Source organism: Alligator mississippiensis, chromosome 3 (genome assembly GCF_030867095.1).
Source record: "Alligator mississippiensis isolate rAllMis1 chromosome 3, rAllMis1, whole genome shotgun sequence".
Lineage (NCBI taxonomy): Eukaryota > Metazoa > Chordata > Crocodylia > Alligatoridae > Alligator > Alligator mississippiensis.
Genome location: NC_081826.1, coordinates 264508958 through 264521460, shown reverse-complemented (window position 1 = coordinate 264521460; position 12503 = coordinate 264508958). Strand labels below are relative to the sequence as shown.

Below are 12503 nucleotides of genomic sequence, written 5' to 3'. Positions count from 1 at the left end.
GCCAAACAAACAAACAAACAATACAATTTTTCCTGTAGTGGTAAAGCCATCACTTAGGTAAGGAAGACACTGTTGATTCTATTGATGGTAATGGGGCCTTGACACCTGCTCCACTCCTTCCCTCACCATGGGGGCCTTGATGCCCCCCCACCCCTTCCCTTTCCCACTCTCTTCCTCAGCCCCCCTGCAGATTTACCAGCAGGATGCTGCTCTCCAAGCTGCTGGGCTGTATTCTTGGCCACATGCATGCTGTGGTTGCACGCATGCACATGGCATTTATTGGTGACATTTATCGGCCAGAAAAAAAAACATTTGCTGATAAAGCTAATTTTCCCCGATCAGTGCCAATCCGATATATCAGTGCACCTCTAATAACAGAAGCAGCAAACTGTACAGTTCACCACATTTTGTCACAGCCACTTAGCTGAACAATGAGTTGTTCAGAAGGCCTGAAAAATTAAATGAAGACTTTCTTGTTGCATACAGTACAAATTAATTTTTACAGCTGTAAAACTGCAATAAGAGACTAAAGAACCTGGGAGATAAGAACAGATCTCAGTAATGGACTCTTAACTTTCTACTGAAGGGTCTCCCCTGTGGAAAGAAGGGCAGCTGGAGAAACTTGAAGCATTCAGGAAGGAAATCAAAACCACTAAATCTGGGTAAGCAAAACAGTTTCACAATAATCTAAAAATTGTAACCATGTTACAACAGCAGTAGACCCCTTTCTGATGCCCATACCAGTTTATTCCGCTGGCAAATTTCTTGAGTTCAGGGACTCTTCAAATTTTCCCCAAAATTCATTACCTCCTTTGCAACCTGATCAAATACTTCTTTTGGGTTTAAAAATAGATTTACGTCTCTGAGCTTTGACATGGTTTTCAACAGCGCTGGAAAGCTGCTGCAATACCAAGTAGTTTGCAGGTATTCTGCAAACATGTGGCAATAAAGGAGCAGTTTGCAAGTAGGCATGTGAAAAGTGAAATGATTACCAATAAACCCAGTGATAACCAGTTAGCTTAGCACAGTAGCTTAGCCCCTCCCCCCCACCCCCTCCGCATCCAGCTGCATGCCACCCCCACCCCCCAGCGTCCGGCTGCTGAGGATACACTTATTAAAAAGGTTGAAAACCCATGGCTTAGGAGGTTAGAGCAAAACAGCAGTTGGCCCAATGACTCATCAACTAAACAATAAGGCAGTGCTGGGCAGGGGCAGATCATGGAGCAGCAAAAGCTACCAACAGTGGCAGCAGCTGTTATTTTTGAGGCCCGCCCCACCTCCCCATTTCCGCCCTGCATTTATGTGACTGTTGGCAAGCTTTTGCACCCTTCTCCAACAACAAGCTCAGTTTGGGATGGACAGTTTTAGGGAGCATACAGCCCATGGACCTCCTTCAGCTTTAAGATGGTCACAACTAGTTGCACATGTAAATGAATAAATATGTAAAGCAAACTCCCTACCCTAATGCTAGCATTTCTGATTGACATGACCTTCCACTGGCTGTTTTGATTGGGAGGGGGTAGGAGGTGCACTCAAGCACAGAACATTGTCAAAACAGGATCAGTCCGCCAGAGGGCACTTCCTGAATATTTATTATATTAAAAAGGCTGGAAAGCTGAAGTTGTTTAATGCTCCCTGCATGTGGTTTGAGGCTTACAACTAAGCACCAATATAGATGACGAACACATCAGAAACGCAGCACTCAGAGAAGGGTGGTCTCCGTTCTGGACTATGTAAAATTCTGCTATTTCTCATAAATCACCAAATGACTTTCCAGCTGGAGTAGGGCTGGCATATTATTGTAGCTGTGACAGTCCAGAAAATACATTAGAAGCAAGCATTCTGCAGTGATATATTTTATGGACTTAAACAAAAACAAAAACCCTTGCTACTTTCTCACTGGGAATAATTTAATTCATTTTGAATTGTGGTAGGGTACCAGAAGTCATAACCATGTATAGGAAGTACAAAGGGTACTATATTTAAACAGCATCACTTTCCAAAGGAAATTGTGACTTATCTACATAACTGCCTTAGCTTTCCCACTTTCCCAGGAACGTGTACTGTGTCCCTTTTCCCTTCTCAGTCCCTAAATCACCTCTAAGCTAATATCACCCTCAACATTTAGATCAGTGGTTCCCAAACTGTGAGTTGTGACCCCAAATAGGGTTGCAACATCAGCAGATGGGAGTGCAGGGGTGGGGGGGCTGTGGGTTGGGAGTAATGGGTGATGCTGAGGAAATGGGCCATAAATGGGGTCATGCTGAAGAAAAGTTTGGGAAGCACTGATCTAGATAATATCACCCAGGCTGTCAACTTATATGGCACAAGTCATCTTTAGCAGCCCAAAAATGGAATCCTTAAAAACCCCAACCACAGGCTAATCAAAACAACAGGGGCCTCAATTCCAATGTCATTTTCTACTCCCAGGCTCTAACAACCCTTTCCCCAACTTCTCATCTGCATCCTTTCCTGCATGCCCTAGACTTTCTTCACCAAGGGAGGGCCCATGACCCTTCCTGGGCTATGTATTATGTATCCTAGACACAGGTCAGCACACACATCTCAGCTGCTCACCAGACCTTGTACCTTCTATGGCTTGGAGAAGCCAAAAAACAAACGTTTTTGCGGTACTCTTGCCTTCATGCTGCTTCAGCTTAAGAGAATCAGGAAGCCTGCCTGTCTGCTACATTCCTAGCAGTTATCTCCTTGAACCCCTACTACTCTCACTGAGAGCCGTCAAGTGAGTCTTAGCTTCCCTTCCTGCTTTTCTCTCTGGTCCTTCAATGTTCCTAGTCAGATCCAACTGGGAACCACTGGTCTATTGCAGGGGAGCTGCACCTACTTGAACAGAGATGGACAGCCAGTACTTTTTATTTAAATAAAAAAGTAGCCACCACAGAAAAGTAATAATGCTATCTTTTTAACCAATTGTACATTCAAGACTTACGATGAAAGGATTAAAACGGGTATCAAAATCAGCTGCCTCCAGGCTAGATCCAGACCACAGACCTCCTTGTAGGATAGATCCAGACTGCAAAGAGCATTGCGGGTTGAATCTGGACCTAGCAGTGAGGCAAGCAGTGGCAACACAGCAGTTAACCCAGCCATTGCTCACCCCCCTCACCACTGACATGTACCCAGTAGGGTTCTATACCCAGGAATTTAGTGGTGGGTCCCAACCTCAAATTCCCAGCCTCTCCACCACCACTATAGGCTGTGTGACATTGCTCCACGGATTATATCTATAGTCTACAAACCATATCTCTGACACCCACCAAATTAGAGCATTGTTGGCAACAGCTAATTGAGATTTTCATGTCACAGAATTTAAAGGCCATTATGGCCATCTAGTGCAGGGGCTGCCATGCAGACTGGCCCCAGGCACGCTGGCAGGATGCTTGGCAAGGCAGGGAGGGGGCTGCCACTGGGATCTTGCCGGGGGGGGGGGGGGGGGGGGGGGGGGCAGCAGCTTGTTCCAGTGCCAGGTCAGAACTGCGATCTGCAGTCTGCACACTCCAGGCAGGGGTACACACGCAGCAGATCATGGCTTTGCCCCAGCTCCTTGCAGCAGTGACAGCCTGGTCTGGAGCAGGGGCAGAACTGCAATCCGCTGCCTGCACGCCCCTACCCTGAGTGTGCAGGCTGCTGATCACGGCTCTGCCCTGGCCCTGGCACAAGCTGCCCCTGCCACAAGATCCCAGGTCTCCAGAGCAGCCCCCTGCCCTGCCATATGCACTGCCAGTGCAGCTGAGGCCAGCTTCCATGGCAACTCCAGCTTTACACTATCACAGACAGCTGCAGCTCGGGTCTCCGTGGAGACTGGCCCCAGCCATGTGGGCAGGGGCTACTGGGAAATGGAGTCCAGCTGCTGGCTGGATCCCCCATGTTGCTTACCGATCTAATGATTCTAGCCTGATCTCTAAGCCAAAGAGCCTCCTTCAATAATGTCACCAAAGTATATGAGGCAGACATCCGTCTAATCAATGTATACTGCTTTTCCTTGCAGTTGCACTGGGCAAAGCAACGTGATGAAAGGGCCTGTCTTCTCTGACTTCCGATTATAACCCAGAGCAGAGTGTTGATGTTCAACCAAAAGATACCATATTTTCTCACATATAACACACCCCTGAATATAAGTGGCACCCTATTTTTGGAAGGCCCAAAAAAAGAGGGGGCGGGAGGGAGGGGGCAAAGACAGGGAAAAACCATGGACTCTGGCTAAGTTCCAGAGGTCTGGGTGTGGCAGGACTAGCCCTGCCAGGCAGTAGTAACACCCAGCAGCCAGTTAGCCTGCCCCACTCCAGCTCTTCCAAACCACCACCCTGTATCTCACTGCTAAACCTTCATGGAACAACCAATTATGCAGGTGTCCTGAACCTTAGAGCAGTGTTTTCTTATGGCTCCACTATTTTATACTAGTCTAGATCCTGACTCTTGGTCCAGACCTACTTACCCTAGCTGCTACCTTCTGCCATAGACCCACTTATTCCAGCCCTAGCTCCTTGACAGCCATAGCAGGACCGGGGTTTAAGCCCCATCACTGGGGCTTTGGGCCCTTTCCAGTCCTCCAGTCTTGAAGGGGTTAACCCCCACTTGGCCCTCTTGCCTACAAGGAAGTAGGTCTGCAGGGTGCTTTAAAAGGCACCTGCACTGCAGTCTCCACCTCCCCTCACAGCTGCTCCTAGTTCTCCAGTCAAAAGGAAACAAAAACACCAGCAACAATGCTACCAAGATCCAGATAAAAGACAGAGGTAGAAAGAGTGTAAAGAGGAAAATAAACGGAATGGAAGACTCCTGGGCAGTGGTTACTCAACTTTAACTAACCTATAGGCAAAAAGACTGAGCAAAAAGACATGCTGCAGGCAATTTTGCTCTCCGTCAACCTCATTTTAATGTGTCGTCATCATCCATTTCCCCCCCCACCCCCAACTATGGCTACAAACATTTAAGTCTCACAGGTAATGCAAATGTTGGCAAGCTATGGGTTAGGAAACACTGCCCTAGAACAAAGCAGACAAGCTGTCAGCTGCTAGGGAACAGACATGTAAGTATATATCCTTTGGGCTAATAAAAATTGTTTTGTGGGGCAAGTGAAAGAGATCTGGAAGATGGTTTCATCCACAGAAAACAATTTAGACCACCAGAGCTGCAAGGGGTCTTATTATGCAGCTCTCCCAAGAAATAATTAAAATAAAGTCTACTGTGTCGCCTTGCCATTGACTTAATGAAAAAGAGTATAGGCAACCCCTGGCACACAAAAGGATGCACACCTGCAGGGGGATGACATCAGCCTGTGAAGAGGTTAGACATGGCTCATGAAAGTCCAACCTGGATGGGGGGGTGGAAATCAGTGGCATGCAGCTGTGCCATGATGCAGCACCCCCACTCCACAGCCCTTTTTGCTGTTCTCTCCCACATGCACTTACCCTTGATGCGGAATTCACCCCATCCCATTGCCACTGAGGACAGGGTTTTGTGGCAAGGATAAGCAAAGGTGGCTTGGGTCCTCTGGAGAGAAAAGAGATTTGCAGCACAGCCCAGGTCAAGCAGCAGCCTGCAGTGCCAACCCTGAGCATGGGGAACATGCCAAGAACAGCTCAGTATAGACATGGATGGTATGATCTGCCCTACGTCAGTAGGGAGACAATTTTTTTTTTGACAGGCACGCCACAAATTGGTTCCACATGCTTTAAGTGCTATTATGACGCCCTTCCCCTGTCTGATCTGCTGCTGTAGTTTCTGCTCCCTAACCAAATCTGCTGCTTTGGCTTCTGCTTCTTGCCCTATGCTCCCTGACTAATCTGCTGCTATCTGCCACTGTGCTGCCTCTCCCCTCCCTGATCTGCTGCTACACAGGGAAGTTGCCCATGCCACATGTGTTGCAGGTTGGCCAGCCCCGACTCCTACCCTATGTGATATTTGACATGAAGAGTATTCAGATTTAGAAAGTCCCCGTCTCTTCTTTGCACCAGGACAAGGTATCCTCTTTGCACCAGGACAACAAGGGCTAAACTTTTTTGGCGAGTGAGCCATGAATGAAGCTCTAGGCCATCCCCGAGTGCCACTCTGAACCCTTCCCCTGTCTGATCTGTTGCTCTGCTTTCTGCTCCCAACCCAATCTGCTGCTACAGAGGCTGTCTGTGTCATTTGTGGAACATGTGCTGCAGACTGTCCACCCCTTCACTAGGAGGTATCCCCAAGAGAAGCTGCTTGCCCCAGAGAAACTCTTGCTGCCCTTAGAAGCTCCTGAGAAAGTAGAAAAGGGAAGGAAATAAAAAAATAAGAAGAAAGCTGTGGAAGAAACTCAGTGGTGTGGATCTTGGTTGCTACTGCGTTTCCCACGTGAAGAAGCTTCCTAAAAAGGGGAATATTCAGCTCCTACCAGGAGCACATCGGCATAAAAAATTAGTCACAAGCACAAGTGTTTGCAGATGGGAATTTTACTGTGTGTAGCAATTTAACCAACATTCTGGTCACTGTTAACAAACAAAATTGTTGTGTGTGATCTACACAATATCTGGGAGGAATTGCAACACTTTATAAACACTATTCAAAATGACTGGGATAGAAGGTTTGGAGTGCTGACCCGAAGGTATTGAGCCCTAGACTGGATCTGGGGATCTGAGGGTTTCTTTTGACAACTTCTGTTCTCATACAAAATGGAGCCCTTCAAAAGCAGCAACTACACAAGCAGATTCCATTAAAATTTCAAATTATGAACATTGCCAACAAATAAAAGAACGCCACAATATGTATATCTAGATATACTTTTATGATCCAAGGACAAATAAGCAGTCTAACAAACTTAGAATCTCTGCATCTTAAAATCTTACAAACTGAAAACAAGTAGCCAGGCTCTCGGAAGATCTTACCCAAATTTGGAGACTAAGTTCTAAGAGATCCTGGCTCTTCATTACATCTGCAGATAGGAACCTCAGCAAATGGGATGCCAGAGGAACATCTCTCAGAGCATCAAGCCCTTTTTAATCCTCTTCCTCAAGCAAAGGCTTTCATTACCAGGGATCCAGGTTTTCCATTTCACGTGGAAAAAACAGAGTAAGCAGCAGATTTTACCTCTTGCCAGAGGCAAACGCAGATTTCTCGTTTTACTGGAGAAGCCCATAGATTTTCCAGTTTTGCAATGAGCTCCCTGCAGGCTGGCAGAGTCCAAGCCTGCAGGAAACTGGGAGGGAGTGGGAGGAGGGTGGAGAGAGAGGGGGCACCATGTGCATCTACATCAGGGGGTGGGCAAAATGCAGCCTGCAGGCCAGATGCTGCCCACCAGGCCAAACCATCCAGCCCACAGGGCCCCTAAAACATTTAGAAAATTAGTATTTATCTGTCCCTGGCTGCCTGTCATGGGGACCTCAATGGCTTGCCAAAATTCAGTAAGTGGCCCTCCGCTAGAAATAATTCCCTGCCCCTGACCTACATGCACATGGGCCCAGGCAGCCAGAAAGCAGCTTCCACAGGTAAGTGGCGCAGGGGAAATGGGAGGGGAATTGAAGCCCCCTGCAGGGAGGGAGGGAGCTAGGCAGAGCTGTAGCTAGGGCTGCTGCCCAGCCGGGGGGGGGGGGAACTGGCTCCCTGCCACGACGCGCACTCCGAAGAGGAGGCGGGGGGGGGGGGCCGCACCCCCCAGATCTGTGGGCGGGGCAGGCACAGGCTGCAGGCATGGGCTCCTGCCCTACTTCCCTCCCCCAGGGCCTACGCAGCCCAGTGGGTAAGACCCAGCGCAACAGGGCACAGCAGAGCCATGTGGAGAAGCTGCTCGCCACCGAGAGCTCCGCACTGCCCTAGCAACGCGCCTCCTGCGCACGGGCCTGCTTTGAGGGGTACAGCCCCGTGCTGCTGCCCTCACTGTAGCCCTGCACACGGGAGGATGGGGCTCCCCAGCTGGTGCTGAAGGGTGGGGTGGGTGAACTGGAGCCCCCCCCATGTTGGGGCTCACCCACCCCACCCTCCAAGGGGGGCGGAAAACCCCCCAGACTGAACTCTGTCCAATCCCTTTCCCCCCTCCCATTCTGAAAACAGGGACAGGCTGGGAGCTCGGCAGACCAACGTTACAGAAAAAGGTGACATTTTGAAGCCTCTTTATCTGATACCTCATGCAATGAGGTCAGATTTTCACCAGATCAGTTTTGAAGCTGTTTGCAGCCGTGCGCTCGTTTGGTCACAGCTAGAGGATGCTTTCTGTGGCCAGATCAGGAGAAAACTGTCACTTCTGTCTGTGCCACATGCGCGCCAATTACACTGCACTTGGGCTCGTCTCAGGGCATCTCGCAACCCACTGGTGAACTGCGCGATAAATGCGGCGCGGACAGGGGTCTCAGCAGGTTGCGCCAAGACGCATCACCGCTGGCTCCAGAGAGGCCAAGCCAGGAGGCGCCAAGGACGGACCCCACCCCCAGCCGAGTCACCTGTAGAGGCGCCCGTCGTCCCGGAAGTCTTCCTGGCCCCAGCGGCCTTTGACGTCCTCGATGACGTGATTCTTGAGGAACTTCTTCAGCAGCTGCACCGTCTGCCCGCGCGTCACTTCCGGCCCGAAGTTCTGGTTGCCGCGGAGCAGCTCGTGCAGCCACGCGACAGCCTCGGAGGCGCGGAAGCAGCGCTCGTGGGTGCGGAGGCGGCTGCGGCGCCTCCCCCGCGGCATGCCCGCGCGGAACAGCTCGATCGTCTCGTTCCACTGCGGGGGGCAGAGGGGCGTGAGAGGCGCAGCCGCGGGGCACAGCCCGGCCGCCCGCGGGGAGGGGGGAGCGGGGGGACTCACCAGGCGGGTGGCGCGGTAGGGCCCGGGCCCCACGAGGCGCGGCTCCATGGGCGCCGCCGTCTCCACGGCGACCGGGCGGCCTGCGCCCTGCGCGCCGTTTGAATCCGGGCCGGCGGAGCGCCGCGTCTCGATTGGGCCGCGGGAGGAGCGCGTGACGCTGCCGCGCCCCCCGATTGGGTGGGGTGGGGGTGGGCGGAGCGCGGGGAGCAGAGCCCGCGGGACCCAAGTGGCTGCTGGCGGGGTTTGTGGGATGGCTGCCAGCCCAGCAAGCCCGTCTGCACTTCAGAGGGACCTGCTTTGTCTTCTCTGGAGCCAATAAAAGCCTCCGGAGCCGTCCGGGGTGTACCGGGGGGCACAGGCTCGGGGAAGGGCACGTGGCTTCGTGGGGGGAGCCGGGGGCCCAGCTCCTCCCCCTTCTCCACAGGGGGGAAAGGGGGATGATGGGGCAGCCCACTGCATCCAGCAGCATTCAAAGTCCCCCAGGCCCAGGAGAACTAGAGCAGGCGGCCTCTGAAAACCTGACCTCAGGCTGTGTCCAAGCAGGCAACAAGATCGCTGCCTAGACCGCAGAGAGCTGCTCTCGGGGGTCTGAGGGAGATTGGGGGGGTTGGTGAGGAAAAGGAAGAATGACAGGGCTTCCTGGAGCGCTTGCAATGCACTAATGTGTGTTTCAGCTGTTACCCTTGGCCCTTAGGCGCCACAGCCCCACATATAACCTACCTCTTGTGTTCGGGCCTTTTGGACATACCAGGCATGTCTACACGTGCAGTTAATGCAATTGAATATACTCTATCTCAGTCTCAACCCGTGGGCTATGACCCAAGAGTATATGAAAGGGTCATGAATAAACTTTAAAAATGGATTTTCCTTTAAGGGAGGAAACGATGGGAAATGACAGGTTTCCCCTTGCAGGCTGTCAGAGAGAAAGGGGAGGGTGATCAGGCAGGGGACATCACATGCATGTGCACAAGCACACATGCATGCGGCAGCCAGGCAGCATGGAGAGCAGCTCCTGCAGTTCCTCATAGGTAAATCTAGGGTGGAGGGGGAACACAGACAAAGCATTGGGGGGCGGTACACGTAGGCAACACATACCCCCAGATCTGTGCGCCCACAGCAGACACAGAGTTGTGGCCTGGGTAGACCAGCACAGGCAGGAACCAGGACCTGACACAAGAAGGCAAAGTGGGGGGGGCAAGTCTTATTGCTGCCACCCTTGCCAGGACTCCCACACCAGCTGAGCCGCCAGCAGCATGAGAAGTAACAGATGCAGGGGGCTGCACTACATTCACCTCCCACTGCCAGCTGCTCACGAGCTGGGGCAGCTCTACCCCACCACCATGGCCACTCCCCTCCAATCTTAGCTCTACCCCAGAAAGGAGGTGGCATGAGGGGAGCGGTAACAGTGGTTGGGCCATGGCATGGGGTACAGCTGTGGCCTGGCTCACAAGTGACTGGCAGGAATAGATGAGGGCACCATCCCACCCCAACCCACTGTCGGTTACTCATGCTGCTGGCAGCAGGGCTGGCCCGGGGGGCCTGGCGGCAGCAATGAGTCTCACTGCCCCACTCCACTCTCCTATGCCAGGTCCCTCGCCCTGGGCCACGAAGGCAGCTCCTGCCCATTCTGATCCGACCAGGCTGAAGCCCCTTGCCTCCTGTAGGCACACAAATCTGAGGGTATGTGCCCCCCTTGCCCCACACACACCTCCCACCTCACACACCTATCCCTTGCCCCACACATGGGGGGCTGCATCCTGGGGGTGGGGAACAGCAGGTCAGGAGTGAGGGCTACTTAAACTATTTACTGGGTTTGGGACTGGCCATCAATGTTTACAAATGGGGCCTGGAACAAAAAAGGTTGAGAACCACTGTTTTAGCTCAGTTTGAGCTGGAGTAAACTAATCCCAACCTTACCACCTACACATGCATTTAAGTGTAATTTACTGCGCTACCAGATACCGCTTATGTCTGACAGGACTATCTAGCCATGCAGTAAATTAGTTTACTGGGCCCTAATTGCTATGCACGTGTAGACTGTGACGCTTTACTGTGCAGTAAATTAGTCTACTGCACAGTAAACAAGCAGAGCAATCCCAGGGGCCAACAAACAACCATTAAAACAGGAGACAACAAGAAGGACACTACAGCACAAGCTGAGGGAATGGAGCCCCCTCAACATGACAGGAAATAGAGGACCTCCAGGAGAGGGCTCAAATGCCTGTATACAAATGCCATGAGCATGGGGAGCAAACAGGAGGAACTGGCCCTCCTGCTTTCCAACAGGGACTACAATATCATAGGGATAACAGAGACCTGGTGGGACTCTACCCATGATTGGACTGTAGCTATAGAGGGCTACACCCTGCATAAGATGTATTACATAGGGGAAAAGGGTGGAGATGTAGCTCTATTATGTAAAGGAGCAGTATACCTCCTTGGAAGCCAAAATTGGTACTAAGGAACAGCAGCCTGAGACCCTCTGGGTCAAGATTTGGGGGGGGGGGGGAGGGGGGGGATACAGCAAAAGGGACCTAACTAAGAATATATTACATACCTCCAAATCAAGATCAAACTAGATCCAGAAAGGCTACAAGAGCACGGAATATGGCTGTCGTGGGCGACTAACTACCCAGACATCTCCTGGAAAGAACACTTGGCAGGGGCGACACGTAGGGGGTGCACACAGGTGCACTTGCACTTCTCTAAGTATGGCAGTGCACCCTCTACAAAAGCGCCACCAACACTGTCAGCAGCACCTGCAGGTGGTCACCGCTCACCTCTCCGTCATCGACATCGCCAGCAGCATCTGCGGACAGTCCATAATTCCTGCTGACTGCCGATGCAGGCTGTGGGTGGTCTCTGACACTTGGTCAGCACTCACCCCGCCACCACCCACAGCACCAGTGACGTCTGCAGGAGCTCCCCCGCTTACCTCTGCCGTGGCCCCCCAGCCACCGGGGGCATGAATCGTTCATAACACTCCGCCAGATCTGACTAGTTGCATAGATTCGCAACTTGTACCAATGAGCTCTACCTAGCTCAGGAAGTAAACGGGCTGACCAGAGGAAATGCCCTTCTACATTTAGTTTTGGCCAAGAGGGGTGACCTGGTGAGTGATCTGATGATAAAGTCCATAACACTATCACTTTCACTGTCTGTCATAGGGCTGGGAAATCTGTCAATAAGGTACAAATTCTTGACTTCAAAAAAGCTGACTTCAATAAGCTAAGGACGACTTTAGTAAGTAATGCCCTACAGGATCATGGACCACAGGATAAGTGTGGATAAAGAGTGGTCATTCCTCAAGAACACGATCCCTGGTGCACAGAGGTTGTCCATGTCTATAGGCAAAAAAGGAGATATGGGGGCTGGGCGTCCATCTTGGCTCAGTAGGGAAGTCACAGATCTTCAGAAAAAGAAAAGGGAGGCTTACCAACAATGGAAGCTAGGAATAGGCCCCACAGAGAACTACATAAAATCGGCCCACACCTGTAGGAGGCAAATAAGAAAAGCAAAGGCAGTGACCAAATTCAGGTTAGCAACTGAAATCAAGGAGAGTAAGTCCTAGAAGTACTTGGGTAACAGGAGGCAAACCAGTGGAAATGTGGGACCACTGCTCAGTGCATCTGGACATCTGATCACCGACACCAAGGAGAAAACAGAATTCCTGAATAAGTACTTCACATCTGTATTCCACCAGTCTAAGAGTGATAGCCTGCCAAATGCA

The 12503-nt window shown here is 51.4% G+C and overlaps 1 protein-coding gene across 3 annotated transcripts in view; it reads right to left on the bottom strand.

Moving 5' to 3' along the window:
* Window positions 1–8892, bottom strand: part of DEPDC1B (DEP domain containing 1B) — a 67994-nt gene extending 59102 nt beyond the window's left edge. Inside the window, exons 1-2 of one of the 3 annotated variants that reach the window (XM_019495897.2) lie at window positions 8774–8892; window positions 8424–8689 (exon numbers count right to left, since the gene is read on the bottom strand). In XM_019495897.2, the coding sequence (XP_019351442.1) occupies window positions 8424–8689; window positions 8774–8821 (314 nt within the window). In that variant the 5' untranslated portion in view covers window positions 8822–8892. The remainder of the gene's footprint in view (window positions 1–8423; window positions 8690–8773) is intronic. The other 2 variants (XM_019495896.2, XM_014594136.3) reach the window with 2 other exon arrangements.
* Window positions 8893–12503: the final 3611 nt, after the last annotated feature.